The sequence below is a fragment of the Aspergillus vadensis genome (assembly GCF_003184925.1).
Source record: "Aspergillus vadensis CBS 113365 unplaced genomic scaffold BO88scaffold_13, whole genome shotgun sequence".
Classification (NCBI taxonomy): Eukaryota; Fungi; Ascomycota; class Eurotiomycetes; order Eurotiales; family Aspergillaceae; genus Aspergillus; species Aspergillus vadensis.
The window spans coordinates 612102-630731 of record NW_020292051.1 but is presented as its reverse complement, the minus strand read 5'-3'; the positions used below and the strand labels follow the sequence as shown (position 1 = coordinate 630731).

The following is an 18630-nucleotide window of genomic DNA, read 5'->3' as shown; positions in this document are numbered from 1 at the left end:
CCTGCAGGACGAAGAGATTAATCATTATGCCAATCTTCTCTCAAACCGACTGAGGTGAGAATTGATGACAGGATAGGAAGAAGATCCACCCAAATGCGGGGAGGGCCAAAAAGGAAAATGGAATGAATGGAAAGGATACTACTACTTACTTACTACTAACACTTATTACTCGATATACCAGGAGATCAAAGTGCTCACTGGTTCGATATCAGACGTGGGGGGTTTAATAGCAGGCTGATATCTTCCAGGACCAGACAGGGAAGGAAACCAGGGTAGGGAAACAAAACAGGAGGGAACAGAAGAAAGGGAACATAAGAGGGAAAAAAAAAAAAGAGGAAGAAGAATGGCAATCAAGACGAAGAAGAAGCGTGGGATTGAAATGTAATTTGGCTGCTTCTCTTCAACCACCAAAAGGAACTTGAGGCCGACGATCACGAGGCAGACCATGACGTTATTAGCTTGGATGCTCAACAGAAGCAACAGTCACTCTTTCTTTCCCTGGGGTTTCATCTCCATATTCGACTCATTTCTGCTTCATTCCCCCAGCCTTCACACCAAGTAGTCAGGTCCTCTTCTTCCTCTTCTTCTTCGTCTTCCCCCTCCTTCTAGGCTATGATTTCATGGTCCAGGCGGGTCAATGAATCCCCATCATCTGGTACGTCCAGCAGACGGACCGATCTGAAGCTAACCCACTACACTAACCGTGCGGGCGGCAACGGTTGCTGCTGCCCGCTGCAAGTCCCCCATGCATCTACCAACTATGATCATGCTACATTTCCTAGCTTGCAGGAATAAGAAAATGACCAGAAATGACGCTGATTCAAATAGCTCTATCCATAGTAGGAAACATGACGCTTGAAGACACAAACCTAAACGAAGAAAACCCTTCCAAGAATGCAAAACCTATCGCTTCCCGCCTGTTTGCGACCAAAACACCCATTCTCCGTGCTCATGCCCATCCCCCCACCCCCAAACCTCCAACGTGACATTCCGAGATGATTGGCAATCAAAGAGTGGAGTACCTCAAGACTAAGACAGTCTACTGCGCAGTGTGTGCGCATATTAAACTCTCTTCGCACCGATCTCCCTAAACGTCATCCTGCAGATAATAGTCCCAGTGGGTATCTGATCGGAAGGAGGAGGAAACCGCCCCCCCAGTCGGAAAAAGTAAATGGCAGGACAAGTGAGACAAAGTATTACTAATGTAGACAAATAGGAATAAGAGGAGATAATCCTGACCAAAAAATTCATAACACCCGGTTCCTATGCGATAGAGAGCTTCGTCTGTGACGCCTGCGTCTCAGCCTGAAGCGACTTCTTTGCATCGTCCATAACATGTCGATGCATCGACGGTAGTGGAAAGAAATGGAGATCCTTGTGCAAGGCTCCAAATATCGTCGCCAGATACCAGATACCCCGCGCAGACGATTCCAGATTCCCTACTGCAGCAGAAGGAAAGTAGAAGCGAGGATCTAAGTAAAACATGGTACTTGTCCAGTTCGGCAACATTTCCATCAACATGCGAGCGGCTGCTTTATACTCCTTCAAGGTCCGCTTCGGCACGCCTGTTTGCGAGTGGACAAAGAAGAAAATCTCAAACCCGACGCTGCGAATGTGCTGGCGCGCCGTGGGACTGATGGTGTCGAGGAAGGTGCCCAAACGGTCAAGATTGAACGAGTTCAGGAAGAAGAGGGTGTTCTGCGAATACACGAAATCCTCCACCTCATCGTGGATTTGCCGGTTCACGGAAAGTAAGCTGCGAACTCGACCGTTCTCACCCACCCAGCTGGGGCACATCGAGAGAGCTCGGTATCGGCCGCGGGCAGTGAAGACGTTCCCGCGGTCGTTGATCACGATCATCGGACGATCCGTGAATTCGTTTGGAACGACCAGTGCATATTCGTAGATCATGAGACGAAGCTCCAGAGGCAAATTGAGAAATGGCGATGGTTTGGTTGAATTCGTCTGGGGAGCATCCACCCAATGCTCCTGTGGTCGTGGGATACCCATTGTGAAGAGACAAGAAGTAGATAGTATGTACTAGCTCACGCTAGCTAGTGGGTTCGTTCGGGGTCCGTCGACGAAGCCAAACAGAGATCCACTCAGATCGAATCACTCATAGTACAACAGTAGCACATAGAATAGATCGGATGTGCAACACTGGGGTTCAGTAGCGTATTTGCCAACGCCGCAAGAGGAGTAAGTACTAGTATATAAAGCCACTCCACGACGTCAGCTCCGACCCAAGGAGAGTTCGAACCCCCAGTACGTAAGAAGTAGTAGTACTACTACTAGTAGTAGACAAGATCCAACGTGTCACCACAGCACCACTAGCCCAATAGTAGTATATTACCACCACAGGGCAAGCACAACCGAACAACTGATGATCAGGCTATCACTGCCAAGGACACGGATATTGCTCTAGATGTGTCTCACCATACCATGAGGTATGTAGTAAGGCCAGATTTGACTTCCGGAATCCTTCAAAGCAAGCCTTGTTAATAGCAAACCAAGCAGCACAGCAAAAAGCCACTCAGCAAGCAAGCAAGCACGTCAATAAGTACCAGTTAATGAGGGCAGTATTCCTCCGAGAACCGGTAGAGTATAACGGCTAAAAGCCCATGAGCTAGTAGCGTAGCTCAGTAACCTGCAGAATTGACCGGGGGGCTATAGATAGATAACCGAGGGTATAGGTGAGTCGAATGACTTGAAACCAACGCAATTGATGGGGGGTAAGGTGGGCGTGTGATGAGAAGAGGGAATGGAGCTGAGGGGAAGTTTTGAGAATCAAAAAAATATCAGACCACCTTTTTCAATTCCAAAGGATTGATCCCCTTTTTTTTTGTCTTTTCCATATTTTTATTTAAATATTCGCCTCATTTCGGCATGGATGCGAAGAAAAAAAAAACTTTTTTTTTCTTTACTTGAATGAAACAAACCACGTTACTTCGGACCGAGAGCCAGCCAAGTCGGAATGGAAAATTGACTTTTTTTTTACCACCTTTTCCTCTGTTTCTTTTTTAACTGACAAACTTTATCCTCTCTTCTTCGTTCAGGTTTCCCCTTTCTATGCTTTCGGGTAGGGCCGTTCGGGGTGGTTCCGTAGTACTAAGTAGTACTACTACTAACTATACCGTTGCCTGCCCTCTTACAAATAATGATTCTCTTATGTTTTATGCTAGTTGTTTACTATTGTGTAGTTAGTGATGTCATTAGATAGATACATAGTAGAAGAATATATATATATTGAAAGATATGTACTACTTTAAATGCTGGCTGGCATGATCCAGGAATTTACTGGTGATGCAATGACGGGATTGAGGAAGTGGTTTAGGCTTCTTCCGGGCCGGTTTTGGGATTCGCCACCGGGGCCTCGCATGACATACAATGCACATACGAATTCAGGATTTGAGTGAGGGTGAGCTGTCTGTATGTCTGGTGGTGTGTACTACTATTCAGTATGATTGAGGGTTATTTACTACTAATAGAGGTAGGACTTGCAGTTCCTATTACTACTGCTACTAAGTATAACCGGTCTGTGATCTGGAATATACTTTTGTTGGGAGGTACGGATACTAGGAGTAGTAATAGTAGTTAGTAGATGCTATTTCAACCCGGAATAGATGATTGTATGTATTATGTGACAAAACGATAATGATGATCCTGTTTGTTATCTGCTTCACTACTCTATTCGCTTCTCTTTGGTCTTCTAAATCAAGAACAGTATGTATATCTCAAGTACGCCGATAAACACCAAGTAACCATGCAGCTCGCAGGACAGCCAGTCCCCAAGCCATGCCGATGCTATCGCGAATTACATTCAACTTGCTGCCTTTGACCTCTCTCCATCCAACGGGCACCTCGGCCACGGGGATGTCGGCAAATTCGGCGAGCATAAGCATCTCCACGTCGAAGATCCATCCCTCAGAGTGCATGTAAGGAATGATGTACGGCAGCGACGCCCGGGAAAATAGCTTGAATCCACATTGCGTATCCTTGATAGTGGCCGTTTTGGAGGGTGTCAACAGCCACAGGATCAGATGGAATGAATGCATGAGGAAGTTGCGCAGCTTCGAGCGCTGTATGGGAATCATCGGTTAGTTACGTCGGGCATAGAGAAGGAATATGTTAGAGCATACCTTGACTACAGCTTCACTTCCCACCATGTGCGCCCGAGATCCAACGGCCACTCCGCGTCCTTTCGCGTCCTCGGTTTTCTGGCAGGCCGCGACAAGCTTTCCAAGATCCTCGAATTTGCTCGCTCCGTCGGCATCTGCAAATACAACATACTGGCCGCGGACATGTCGCATACCGTGGGTGACGGCTCCGCCTTTGCCCCTGTTCTCTGTCAGGCACACCACCCGGATAGTGCCTGGGGGAATGCGGACACCCTCATGCGTCCCCGGAGTCCAAGGGCCAGCGTAGCCCTTGGGGTGCAATGAGAGTTGATGATCACGAGCGAATGTGAACGCTATCTCTTCTGTTTTATCCTTGGAGCCATCAGAGACAATGATGATTTCCCAGCCCTTGTTGTCATGTACCGGACGATGAGTCGCAGAGCCATTGGTGTGCCCATTGGCCTGTTTCCGTTGACGCACTGCCTTTTCCGCCGTAACGGTCTCAGCGCCATTGGCGGAGTTTGTTACCGTGCCATAGACCTTTTCCAGGTAATCCACTGCCTCTTCCAGCATGCCCGCCAGGCGGTCTTCCTCATTGTATGCGGGTACTACCAATGACATGAACAAATCGGCTTCCTCCATCGAGGTGTGGTCGGGGACCCGACCGGGGTGTTTTTTAGCGTCTAGGGCATCTTGCCAGCAAGGTAAATCGAGGGGCTCGGTGATCGATCCATTCTTCAGGAGCGTACGATATTTCTTTTCTTCGGGAAACGGCTTCCGCGGGACCGGGGCGACGGTGTACAGAGTGATGTAGAACTAGACAGGGTGAAGGACCGCTAGTTAGCGCTACTGTTTTAAATCGCGTGGCCAACCAAGGGCATCCCCAGTCTACGGGGGAGCCAGAGGCGCAACAGTAAACCCGAGGATCAATGTAAATCTAAACATACCAGGACGGACAGTCCAGCGAGAGTTGCGACCAAGGTAACGAGGAGGACCGAGAGCGGAACGTTCGCCAGGAGCTCGGCGCAATGACCGCAGGTACCGAGGAAGGTACCTTCAGCCATGATGTTGAGATCTGAAAGAGCAGGGGGTGGTAGGGACGTCGGGCGAAGGGACAGATGGCCTCGAGCGGATGAAGATAATCGCGGACAGGCAGCGGATGGAGAGGGGAAGTGAGCTTCAAGGGCTCAACGGGACAGAGACGATCCGATCTTGGCCAGCCATGCGACACGGAAGCTGTCTTGAAGGATTGATCACCTAATTAACATGGAGGGACAAAGCAGCGATCCGGAGCAGAATGACGATGAACAACAATGGCCATCGTCCGGAACCGGGAGGAAGGACTGCAAGGTAATAATAAAGTAGGAGGAGGAGGCGGAGGAGGAGCAGCTCCGAAGGGGAAACGTGGTGAGATAAAGATAGGTTAGTAGAGCGGGCTTTAAGCCTTTAGCATCCAAGCATGAGACGCGTTGCAGACGCCAACTTGTCCTTTCAGTGGGTTTCATTCGTTCTGCAGGCTCCGCTCGGCTTCGGCTCCCCCACTCCTGGCTCGGTTCATCGCTCCGCTCTCTACGTAAGTATGTATGCTTAGGTATTAGTTAGTAGTTAGTCTACGCAGTGAAGATCTCTCCATCATCTGTTTTGTTGGTTCTCTTGATAGCTTCTTCGTTAATTACATACATACCAGTGACTTCGTTTTCTATTTCATGCCCACCCACCATGATGGGAGTAGTAGTATATCTAAATGCTCTCACGCCCGTCTTCTCCTCTCCCTATACCAGTAGGGATGATCTTACACTATTAATAGATTTTGTCGGAGGCCCAAGACAGGCTTGAGTGAGTAGCTGCTGGATAAAACCTGGATCGGGTGGAGGCTGACACTATCCTCCTCGACAGTCCTTTTCATGTCGCATGGCAATCTCATCTGTGATCGACATCCAGAGCGAATGCAGACAAAAGCTAGCTGCTAGGCTTGTGCCTCGACGGGACTCGCATCAATACTTATTTCACCACTCATATGGCTCTCCTTTTTAGAGCGCCCAGATACCGGGCCTTTATGTTATTTCAGCGAGGACTTTTGGTGGTATTGTAATCGATCGGGCCATCCAGATAGCGTCTCTCGCAATGTTCGATACTTCACAAACGTCCAAATTGCATGGCTCACAAGTGGGCCAGCCGGGCCGTCCTCATGTTTCGCGCGTATCGTTGCCTGCACTATCCTGACTGGCCTCACTCGGCGTGGAAAAGGGGTTGTGTTCTTCGGCAATTTTCTCAAGCTCCAGGGCGAATGAGGTAGCAGAGAACTTCCGCTCGTTGGGGTCATATGTGATCCAACGTCCAAACTGCTCGCTATTAGCATGACTCTTCTAACACGATCATAGTATCTTCCTATCCACAGGAAGCTTACCTTGGCAAGCCTGATTCCCAGCCATATGCACCTGTACATCCTTGTGATATCCCGTGACGGCGGCTCAATGTTCCTGCCCTCGCCGGCAGTAGGTGCGTTGTCGAAGAAAGATGCAGGATAGAGACGTTGGCTCCAGATCTGGCCACGGATAAGGAAGTCTTCCGCTACCCAGGTAGTCTCTTCCGAGACGGGAAAGTCTTCCCTCTCGGCGATCTCGGGCCTGATGTAGCTGCGAAACAGAGTATTGAGAAAAGACGCAAGTTTTCTCCACGGTACTGCAACTTCCAGGCGGGTCATACCTCGCGGTGTAAGTGACAAGCACCAGAGGAATGCTAGAGAGACATGGCATGCTGCGTATATGTTCCTGTCAGGGACCTGATTGACTTGTTCGAGCATCACGGACAAAGTGTGGTAAGCGAGGTAGGACCCGTAGAAGAGCAAAGGCGATGGATTTGGGGAGTCCCGAGATGCTAAAAACTCTGCTTGTATGGCCTCGAGGTCATTGACAGGAATCCAGGCCTTATCAGCAGAGTCGTAGACCTTGTCTAGTGACTCTACTTGCGACTGCTCCGCCTCCTGGAACTCGAGGCCCAGGTAAGCGTCGGGGCTGCCATATTCTAGCATGGCGGAAATATTACAAGCGCAAATGAAGAACCCTTGTAGCCTGAATGCAGCCCCCAGTTGGCTTATTGTCTGGTTCAGAAGCGATGCAAATGTGTCGATCGACTTGATAAAGCGATCTCCGACGTCTCTAGTGTACAAGTGGCCATGTGCCGCCACAAAAGCGCTTACTAGTGGCAGACGACCAAGTGCTCGGGGCCCTCTCAAGAAAGGATTGAATAGGAGAAAAATACTCTCCCGTGTGCCCGCGAACGGCTGAACACTGACCAGAGATCTCGTATAGTAAAACAATTGCTGGATGATATCCGGTCGGGCCAAAACCGCCAAATGATGCTGGATTCTGCCCACATGCGGGTTCCGGTCTGCAGCCTGGTTGTACCAGTATCGTGCCACGCCCGCCCAGGCTTCACGTTCGCGAAGGTCGGATTCCTCCACGGCCATCCGGTAGCGCGAGAGATCTCCCAGACACTCGATCCAGGTATCTTGGAAGGCGGGCACCGATTCGAGCATCAGTGTGATCATGGAATAGGCGTAGTAGATGAAGGCTAGCATGTGCTCTAAGGATTCAGGGAGCCGATGGCGCAGCAATTCCAGCAACGAATGGATTCCGTGGCGCCATAGTCGTGCGGGCATGGCATATTTCTCCGCTAGGCGTTTGAGCGCAGAGCTCGCGACAGGATGTTGGGAGCAAAGGAAGAAATCGTGATACTCTTGCAGCATAGTTCCGTGGATTCCAACCAAGCTTTGATATTGAACCTGCGTCATCGTGGGCCATTCTTGGACCCGCTTGTGCCACACCTCGCATCTATTTTCCGCCATCACCAACCCGGCATAGATTCCTCGAACATCCTGAATCAGTTTTTCTTCTGTGCAATAATCAGTTTCTACTAGCTGAAGTATAAGCCCATTTGATGCTGATGTACCTCCGGATGTCCCAGTGACCACGCCGGCGGGACTATGAGCATTGCTCAATTGTCTCGCGGACTCTTGGCCATAGCTCAGACCCTCCGCAGACTCCCGTGACACTTCGGAGAGGGAGGCCATCTCGTCTGGATTGGCGTTTGGGTGCATTGGCGGACGGCCGGCATTCATAATGGGACTGGAGCGAAATGCTTGCGAATGGAGCGGGGATGAGCCGCCGTTGCTGTCGCCTATGTCGTCCGCCGTGGGGGCGGCATCTCTAGGAAGGCGGGAATTGCTGTCAGCCGGACTAGCCTGCCCCATTCGACTTTCAGCTACTGCGCGGCTTGATGGGCGGACTAACTCGGTGTCAGACCGCCTCCATTGCTCCTGCCATGCTTGACGACACCCGTTCGGCACGTTGGAGGAAGCAAGGTCGGCCGCTTGTTCACTCACGCCATCCGAGGCAAAATCATCTGGGATGGCGCCCCCTGAGTCGCCTCTCTTATGCGAAAATGAGGCACTGGCAGAGTGAAACGCTCGATTGGTAGTAGATGATCCGGCAGGGGAGCCAGCATCCGACACCAACGGTGGTAGTGGCTTCCTATATAGGCTGTTAGAAACACCGCAGATGGTAGTTACCCGATAATAATTTGATGGACCAAAAACGCAGCAGACACAATATAAGAACGCGACACATGAACAAGTATTCTAGAATTGGTTCAAGAACCCGGTGTGTGGGGGGAACACTACTCACTTGGGGTGGGAGGAAGAATTCGGATGGATGTCCGGGTTGACGGGCTCTAGTAGGGCTGTTGCAGAAGAAGCTCGATCATGATATGAAACCAGTAGGGAGTCCTGGCCAGCATTTCCGTCACTCATCGTATTGGCTACCGTAGGGTTATGTAACACGTCATCTGATCCGTATCAGCGAGCCGTCCAACACCAGGTATTGATAAGACGATCAGTCCGATGATGGTGGAGCTAATGCGATAGGTGAAGGATGGTGTGGTGGCGGTAGTAGTGGCGGTGATGATATAACAGTAGTGGTCCTGGGGAAGAAGGACTGCAGAGACGAAAAGGAAAGAGGAAGACTGAACAAAAGAGGAGCGGGTGAATGTGCGCAAGTAGGGAGAAACTAATATATAGTAATCGCGGCGCAAGTGAAGTGATGTTGGCGATGACGGAGGAAGCCGAAAGGAAGACAGAACGAGAGACGGGGCAGTGGTTTAAGAGTAATAGATCAGATCAGATCTACAACGACATCAAGGCCTATGTGACAAGCAAAACTGGGAAACCTTGAACAGCACAGCGAATCACAGGGAGATAGTAGATCGAGAGAGCAAGGAAAGAGAAGGAGGAGGAATAGTAGTAGTGGTGGTGGTGGTAGTGATGGTGGAAGTGGTAATAGTAGCAGTAGAAGGCTTTTAAGTAAAAGAATAGTAGACATGGGCAGAAGGAGGTAAATAAACGACAGTCATAATAATATAGGGAACTGACGATAATAATCAAATAATAATGGTAATACTGACCTGGACACGTTGGAGGGACACGGCGGGATTATTTAAGAGGCAGATGACATTTAAGTTCTTTAGGCAACTAAAGTCATCTCTGCCTAGGAATCAGAGTGAGCAAACCGGTTAGGAAAATTGCGCACGAACACCGAAAGCAACGATTGATAGTCCAACCCACCTCGGCGTGATAGTAGGAAGGCTAATTTTCCCTTGAAGAATGGATAGATCGAAGGTCAAATCGCGGAGACAAAATGCGACTAAGAAGAAAGCGGAGAAGAAGAAGAGCGAACAGCAGCAACCAACGCAGCCAGCCAGTTTCCAGCAAGCGGCGGCAGCAGGAGCAGGAGCAGCAGCGGTAGCAGTACATTAGTTACTTACCGTAGGGGGAAAAGGGAAAAGGAAAGGAAAAGTAGTTAGTTAGTCTTCTTCATCCTCTTCTCTTCCTTTCTTTTCTTTCTACCTTTCAGTGTTTTTATTTTTCTTCTCTTGATTTTTCAATTTCTTTTTGGTTGCTCTACTAATGAAAACTAATTTTCACTTCCATTACTTACTTACTTATTACTACTGTACGACTGACTTAACTTTTTTGACTCTTACCGGTGATACTTGGATGGATGGTATTGATACCAGGGAGAGAGGGGCTGGTTGGCCTTTTGGCTGGCTGGAACTTGGCTTGACTGGCCCTTTCATACTAATCACCAAAAAACGGTTTCACCGCGGTAATTTCCCGGTATTGGGGTAAGGATGACTTGGCGGCAATGGCTGCCTGTAATTACCAGAATTACCACGAAAGTGACCAAACTCGGGTAAGGATACGGATGGGGGTTCGTAAGCCGCAGTTTTCGGTAGCCTGACGATTTGCGGGCAGTTGCCTCGTCGGCTTTGTCCCACTCGTTGTTCTCCCTCCAGTCTCTCTCAAGGGATCAACCTGGTAATGCTCTGGGATGATCATCTGGTGAACCTTGAAGATCGGTCCCGATCAGTCTTTTGCCTATATCATTCCCTTTTCACATTTCTGTCTCTCCCCCTCTCTCTCTTTTCCCCCCCAAACTCCGAATAGAACCGCATCGTGGCGAGGTTTTCTTTCTCGCTTCCCGGCCTTATGTGGCGCCGCTTTGCTACTACTATACTAAGAATAAGACTGCTACGTACTACTTCCTAACTATTGCTCCTGCTTCAATCCTATCTGCTTGTGATCACGGCTTGACAAGACACTTCGGCAAGCTCACTCTGGATGGTTCACAAGTCAATGGTCTGTGTCTCGACGGTTTGCTAGCAATAGCCGATCGACTTTCCTTCCCCTCGAGCGCCACATCCTTCCAGAAAGGGTAAATTGGATATCATAGTATACTACCGACTTGGTTACCACCAAAGCTGCCCACGCTCAACATTTCCCTTCTTATGCCTTCTTTCCTTGTTCCTTCCCACACTTGTTCTCTCTCCTAACCCCCTGTCCCCTAAATCTCCACGAGGGTCGTGGCAAACTTATCTGTCACCCCCTGTTTCAATAGTCTCTAATTGCCATCTATCTCTGACGGTCTTCCCGCAAGAATTGAGAGTTGGCAGACAAACCAAAACCTACTTTTAGCTGAATTGGCGTTGTTGATGCTAGGACCCGATGATTTGGGGAGGACCACATTTACCGGAGCTCCTTGCATGCAGCAGCCTGTGGGCATACTTGACTCGACCCTCATCGCCACTAAAACCAACAAGCTTAATTCCAGGAATGAGGATGCTGTTGCCCTTGCTTTATAAGGTGTGTTCCCCTCCCTTGACGAATCCACAGTTTCTCGAATTCGCGCCCACGCGGTGCTAGTATTCGATCTTCACCGAGACAACGGATGCTACTACTGCTGGTCGCCTGAGCGGCGTTTAACCTCCGACCTGTTTGATTTGCCGCACCAAGGCTGCGGTTGACAGCGTCGAACCACAACCCTGTTGGGAACCACTCTTAAAGGGAGTCGCTGCCTGATCTGACCATGGGCGAAATTGCCCGTGTTTTGCCATAGCCACAAGATCCCCCTCGCCCGCCAACAATGGATTTCACAAGCCTTGGCCTAAGGGGTCAGAAGATGACAACCGGCAATGGCCGGTTTTCAGTTCCGGTTGTTCCCCCTCTTCACCGGGTACGTACTGAGCAGACTAAATAATCGGGATTGCCCTTGCATGGACACCGCTACTCTGGTTCAGCTTCGAAACCTACATAGAGTTGGTGACACTTTGCAACAGCACAGCAACGCACTGTTTGCCTCTTGGACAGGAGCACATTTATGTAGGTCGGTTGTTATCAAGTAAGTGCACGAGCACGGCTACCGGCCGACTCCAAGTGCTGCCGAACCGCTTCATACCGACGGTAGCTAGTCAATAGTAGAAAGAACATGTCGCATGTGGGGACCGAATCGCGATCAGCGCGCCACGTTCAACGTCGGAAAGGCTTGAGCTTGAGAGATTGCCAGGTGTGATTCAGGGCTTGATCGACCTGCCGCCCCAGTGAGGCTGGTAGTTTATCAGCTAGTGGTGTGGATCAGTCGTATAAGAGTGGGACGGTCTGCCTTTAACCTCGAGGTGGTGTTGCTATACATATGGCTTCATATCTATCAACATCCCCAATCCTAACTAGAACAATCGGCGTCCGATTGAATATTTGTCAGTGTTGTCACCCTTGGACAAAACACAAGATTGCATTGACAGGCACCTCTAGCTTGTCGTGATACATATGTCTGACATAAGACAGGCAGACAGACAGACAGACACACCTACTACTAAATGAGCCAGGTACTGCAGATACCAGTGCCTAAAAGTAAGGACATTATGACAGGCCCGTCTTTCGATCGTTTGGGCGCTGCCCGCCTGACCGATATTGGGCCCAAGGGGGCCGTGCAGACACAGCCAGTCCAGCCTGTACGGAATTCGCAGTGTTCCCACAAGCCTTCTGAGATCACGCCTACCTATATCCGACGTTCCATGGTAGCACACCCCCTCTAACTTGCCACCCGGCGTGGAATGACCTGTCATGGCAAGGCTATCGTTTAAGAGTCACTGGTACCGCATGACGACTGGCAGGTACTATTGGGGCGGATACTTTCTCACAGGTTTCACGGCGTGGTGATGCTCCAGAAGTGTGAGACAAACTCCCTGCGCGCTAGATAGGAGGAAGAGGAGTCGGACAGCATCCCTTTTCGCAGGTATATATTTGGGTACTACGAGCCGCCAATGAGCTGAAAATAAGCGATTTACCGTTCACGCATCGATACGAACCAGATCAGTACAATTTGGTGACTACAATCAGTAATGACCCAAGACGGCCTAGGTGAAACCAGCAGAATACAAAGGCGAAGATAATGCTAATGCAGCTCAATGGTTACGAATACGGGATCGTCAAGGCTAAGTTGACAAGCCAAAGGAGGACTCCGAAGCTAGTCATTGACCACATAACATATCGTTTCCACTGCCTAGTCATGCCAGGTTAGGCTATGATATATCCCATTGGAGACCGAAAATTGAGTCACCCAAGGCTATCGATTTCTGTACCTTGGTAAACAATAAAGCTATTGGTATCAATCCAGACACGTCTGACATTATTATAACTCTAGGTAAGGGAAAGGATAGCTTATACTTGCAGTGATATGAATCTTCTTATGAGCATCAGCATCTGGAATAGGCCAACCAGGTAATGGTCTATCTGTGGTGCTGACCTATTCGATTATAATGACCAGGAAGGCGAAGTGGAATATGTTTCACTTATCTACAGGACTAATGGAAAGCTATCATTGCAGATGCCCCCTTCGTCAAGGGCGGTAATACAAGGATGATAATAAATCACAGCCATGATAAACGGCTGGTAAATCGTGTTTGAAACATAACCCTCAGACCTCCGTATTGAGCCACCAGCATGTATTCCTGCATTTAAACAACAGCTCACCATACCTGTTTGCTCAATCCCTACTAGCTACGATGCATGTCCTTCGACGAGCAATCGCCCCTACCATAACATGCAGGGAAGTGTTGCAACTTTTTAAGACAAACAGTTCAACGAGAGAGAGAGCGACCAACGGTCAATGCGCATACATACTACATAGTACCCACACCGGCACGAGCAGAGGAAGCAAAAAACAGGTTGATAGGCTCTGTATGGACTATCAAGTAGTAGTGTCTAAGAGGAAATTGCTAGACCCTGGCTGGCCTAAAGATAGTTTGTTTTAAAGTGACGGCTAGCTCGCTACCTCGACTAGGGCCTCCTTTCTCCTACCGTGGCTTGCAGACTGGCAAGCTCACTGGTCAGATACTTCCCCCAAGATCCAAACCATGAAAACAACGCCTCCCCGGTTCTTTGCTAGTGGTTGCCTTTTCCCATGCGGCCCATGCACGTTGCCGGGGGATGAAAACCCTGGCTTGGCAGTACCCATCCCAAGTCCTTGATCGGGCAATCGGTCCAGGGCTGGATGGAAGCCCTGCGATGCACCTCGCCGTGTTGGATCTCATCCCTCTGTCCTCTTGACCTTGAGGGGGTTTTCCTTTTACCCCTTTCCCTCCCACATGTTTAATTACTTGCTACTCTTGTAAACCTCATTGACGGAGTCAAGGTGAACTAACTATTCTTTTCAGACTCTTTCTCACACTAGACCTTCTTTTGTCCGTGATCACAGGACCACATTCCTTCCATTGGATATCTATTTCATTTCTTTCATCCAGAAAGCTTCCACTCACTTACCCATACACTATGCCTCCATACCAACAATCCCACTCTCTCAACCCGTCCGGATAACACTGAAAGACCAATCTTGACCCGCCGCTGAACTAATCTGTGGTGGTCCAGCTCACTGCCAAGTCAACTCCACAGTCTGCCAACTCCCGTCACGCCAAGCGGGTGCCCTCTTAAGCGCAGCAGTATCCCCGACGGGTCAATTAGCCACTTGTCAGCACCACTGCAAGTGATAGGAGCTCCCCAAAACGTTCATCCAAATGAGTGGACCGCAATTTTTCCTTGTTGATTTTCCAAGAGTTCCAGCGCATCAAGCAGAGCCAGCGCATGCACGCAGCTTTAAACACTCGTGCAGCACACGCACTGGGAGGTTCTGCAGAAAAACTGTCAGTCTCTGACATGGTCTAGTGAGGCTACTCGCAGCTCAGATTAAACATTCAGGTAATGCATATGAGCCCGATATTCTGCGACGATGAAATGCGTATGATTCGGGATTTCAGAAGAGCTGTGCGGTGGGAAACAATATCGGCTTCTGCGCCATCGTTGATGAAGGGTCAACTGCATCGGAATATAATATAGAATCTGTTCAGCTTTAAATTCTGCGATTGATTGATCAAAAGAAATCGTGGGTGCTGTATCCTACTTTGTCTACCACTAACTACTCTTTTTAGTCACAGAATCAATAACTATATCCGCATACTCTCTCTGCATGTCTCCCAAACAGCCCTCCGCATGGGTATACCCACCACGCGAACACAACGAAAGCCTTTAGTAAAAGGAACCCAAACACACAAAGAAAAATAATGCCTATTCATGCATTCACAACCACCTCACCAAGTGTCTACTGAAGCCAGTGTGACACTGCCCCAAAAATTCCAAGGAATAACCTAGTCACAAAACAACCAATGAACAAACAACCCTCAACTAATGATACACTTCAAATGCTCCACAGCACTGCCTCAGCCCAGAGATCCTTGCTTTCAAATTTCTAGTAAGAAATCTCCCTACAAAAAGAATATGCCCAAATTCTCTTTCTCATCTGTATCTGCATCTCTCTTTATCTTACCCCACCCACCTCTTCATTATACAAGCTACTACTAATACTACTACCTCTATCTCAAACAAAAACAAAGTCAACGAAACACACGAACCGAATGCTTATCCCCAAAAAGGAAGGAAACTTATAGTACCTTACACCTTAGGTATACTTCCAGTTTCCGTCCTTTCCAACCACGGTAACAGCCGAAACGCCACTCAAAATTATCAAAATCTCTTCCGTTGATCTATCCATTTCACAAGTTAAGTACGTTAATACAGTACCTTGGAATTAGGTAGGTAGACGGAATTACTATCTCGATTTCGATCTCGATCGTTAATTCTTTATCATTGATTGGTCGATCTATCTAATCACAAACCACCACCGACGTCCTACACGCGTCCCGAGTTTCAAATATCCGGTTTTTCATGAAGGAAACTTACATACCTAGTGTGCATAGGTAGTCATCTTTCCGGCTTTTTCTTTCTGCAGAAAATTCGCCTGATCGAGGCGTGGAATACGAGATTCTTTCTGTGTGGGTGTGCATGTAGTAGGTACTTATTCAATCTAAGGATCTAGATTGTGGCACTTTATCATACTATCTAGGTAGTACCAAAGTAGTCGTAATTGTGCGGATGATACATCATGCTATAGCATAACTAGATGATGATGATGATGCTGCATACTGGGTAGGCTCAACTCAATTTTTCATTTCTAGATCTGGACATGAGCTGTATTCTAATGCACTGAAAGAATCCTGATTTACTCCAAACCTGAAACTCCAGAGTATGCAAAGCCAGCCACATACTATATGTCTCTCAAGCGCACACACCAATAAAGTCAAGGCAGTAAGTAGCAACTAGTAGCAACTGACCAGCGATGTGTATCGGTACACCGAAGGTGCCATAGCACTGCAGCTATCAAGAAAGAAAGATCCGCATCTGTGTCCCCAAGTCAGTGTGAGTAATCTTAAGCATTTCCGGGAGTCTTAAATGTGGTCCTATACCTTTTGCCTCACAGGCGCTCGGCATATCACACACGGGGGCTGACCTCCAAGCACGCCTCGTTCCAGGACGCTGCTTGGAATCTGGATCTCGGCGCACCATCGACAGAGGACAGCATGGCCGCAAGGAAGCAGTACCGTATCAACGAGTTGGGTGAAGCAAACCTTGCATTCGAGTGATACTCGCATTTCGTGCGCCTCTTTTGGTTCGGGGCGGCCGTCTTTCGCATTATCAAGACTTGCGGCTGGCTTCGTGGGGTTGGTACCAAGCCCCTGGCGCTGACGGAGCAAGCGCTGGCGCTGCAGCTGCATATGAGCCTCCACGATGGCCTGCGCAGCCTGCTGGTTGTGTGGATGGGCGTGAAAATGTGCTCGCCGAGCAAGCTCTAGCCGCTGCGGAAGAGGGCGCCCATATCTGGGGTTTCCCGCATTCATCGAGCGTGAAGACGGCGTGCCGGTTGCTACAAAGTTGGCCGACGATGACTGTGCAGGCGTTGTAACTAGTGGAGTACTATAGGCGCCATTGTCACGTTCTTCAAGGTAGGGCGGCATATGAGAGAATGGACCAGATGCATGCGAATGTTGTTGAGCTTGCGACTGTTGATGATAACTTGACGACGTTGGCCCTGGAGAAGCAGCAGTAGGGGCTGGGTGCTGCGTTCCTTGCTGGGTCCTCGCCGATGGGGGCACGTAACCTCGAGGTCGAAGTGTTGGCGGAATCACTGCAGTGGATGATGTCGAATCGGCGTTGTTCGGTGACGCGTCGCCCGGTGAGATGCCAGATACTGGGTCCGGCGTCGTCATAGACATTGCTGGCCGGGTGTTGCTTGAGCGCGGGTCTCGCTGGGGGTAGGCAGGAAGGCCGCTGTGTTGATTCTGTGGAAGTGAGAGAGTTCGTGTATGAGGGTACGCGAATGAGCGACCTCGATCTCCACCAGGGATATAATCCAGTTGATGACCGATATTGCTCGGCTCCCCGTAGTACTGGTTCGGTGTGTAACGGGGCATTGTTATGACGCCATTGCTCAAATATGAGAAGTAGGTTCTCGGTGGTGTTTGCTGTGGAGTGAAAGAATCTGTTTGGTTTGATGCAGCATTGGCTGAGAAGGTGTTTGGAGCCCCAGACAGACTCACGACCGTAGGGACTGGAAAGCATTCTGTTATTTCACTAGCAAACAACATCACTCGCATCGTTGTACTAACCTTCTTGATGGTATGTCGGACGCGGCACGTCAGGAATGATGTCCATTACGTCTTGGGTGTTAGGCTGGGCTAAAGTGGCTGAAGTTGGGGTATTTTGGAAGTTGGTATCGTTGGGAATCGTCGCGGGAAGCCCTTCAAAAGCAGGCCGACTTGCAGAGTCCATGAGTAATGGTCACCCTGACGCAGGCGTAAGAGAAGTGTTCCCTGGATGCGGTACGCTAATGGCGCATGAGCTAGTAGCTACACGCTTCTAGCTTCTATCAAGCGAGAGTTGTATCTCACGAATAGAAGGCTCATGAACATGTACCGATGAAATCGCAATCGACAGCATACAGGGTTTAAAAGGCTGTGACAAACACAAGAAGCGTAAATGGAGATAGTATACTAAGGTGGAGATGTGTAGAAGCGGTTCGCTTCACTAGAGAGCAGAGTAACTAGGAATAGTGAGTGGTCATTCCAGTGGGTTTCCTGGCAGTGGACCACAACCCAGCAGTGAAAACAGGCAATCGGATTATGCCTCCTTCCGCTGCATCAGACGATATATCCAAAGCCCTATCACATTCACAGTGACTGGGGGATTCTTGCAGCTTCCTGAAATAAGTATCGGTAACAGTCCACACACATATAGACAATGGATAGGATATGTAGTCTCAATATGTCGAGATGGACAGAGTGCTTGTCAATGCAGACTGAGAAGTGATGACTGGATAAACATAACCCGCAACTAATAGCTTAATCCAGGCAGGGATAGGGAGTGAATGCATACATGCTGTTTGTATTTTGCCTTCCTGTTGTCCTACTACCACCGAATATCGGTCGGGTTGTTTGGCTGGTTATCGCGGTTATATTATATGCTGAAGGGAAAACCCATGAAAGCGGCACTTTCCAAAGTCGATAGAAGCGCCGGCGTCTCCGCAACAATCCTGCCAACAAGAGGCTGTGTCCAAGCCGTTCAATGTTTCGTACTGGCCACCAAATTCAGATTGTGTTTGAGATCATGATCTGGATGAGCCAACGATGTAATAAAGACACCACGAAGCAAGCGAGCAGGTGTGAGGCAGTTGTTGGGGAGAAGCAGGAATCCAAAACAGGAAACCTAAATGGCAGCTGAAGCTTAACGCCGATG

General features: G+C 49.1%; 3 protein-coding genes across 3 annotated transcripts; all 3 read right to left on the bottom strand.

Annotated features, from left to right (window-relative positions):
* Positions 1 to 1263: 1263 nt before the first annotated feature.
* On the bottom strand, positions 1264 to 2010 carry BO88DRAFT_341536 (uncharacterized protein; the record flags this gene model as incomplete). Its single annotated transcript, XM_025703106.1, has 1 exon — positions 1264 to 2010. One exon carries the CDS (start codon positions 2008 to 2010, stop codon positions 1264 to 1266), a length of 747 nt encoding a protein of 248 aa, XP_025562415.1.
* A 1627-nt stretch (positions 2011 to 3637) lies between these two features.
* Positions 3638 to 5525, bottom strand: BO88DRAFT_405480 (dolichyl-phosphate beta-glucosyltransferase). The gene is made up of 3 exons (XM_025706882.1): positions 5066 to 5525; positions 4140 to 4934; positions 3638 to 4079 (listed from the first exon to the last, which is right to left on the bottom strand). Exons 1-3 carry the CDS (start codon positions 5180 to 5182, stop codon positions 3735 to 3737), a joined length of 1257 nt encoding a protein of 418 aa, XP_025562414.1. The 5' UTR covers positions 5183 to 5525; the 3' UTR covers positions 3638 to 3734.
* A 779-nt stretch (positions 5526 to 6304) lies between these two features.
* On the bottom strand, positions 6305 to 17667 carry BO88DRAFT_426123 (uncharacterized protein; the record flags this gene model as incomplete). The annotated part of the gene is made up of 6 exons (XM_025708879.1): positions 6305 to 6484; positions 6526 to 8012; positions 8070 to 8650; positions 8804 to 8963; positions 16349 to 17446; positions 17505 to 17667. The coding sequence occupies 6 exons, from the start codon at positions 17665 to 17667 to the stop codon at positions 6305 to 6307; spliced, it is 3669 nt and encodes a 1222-aa protein (XP_025562413.1).
* Positions 17668 to 18630: the final 963 nt, after the last annotated feature.

Bases quoted from the DNA above. Each gene is read 5' to 3' on its own strand.
- BO88DRAFT_405480 (XM_025706882.1), bottom strand. From the start codon at position 5,182: ATGGCTGAAGGTACCTTCCTCGGTACCTGCGGTCATTGCGCCGAGCTC. The intron at 4,935-5,065 runs GTATGTTTAGAT...CACCCTGTCTAG, and splicing joins TCGCTGGACTGTCCGTCCTG to TTCTACATCACTCTGTACAC. The intron at 4,080-4,139 runs GTATGCTCTAAC...ATTCCCATACAG, and splicing joins GAAGTGAAGCTGTAGTCAAG to CGCTCGAAGCTGCGCAACTT.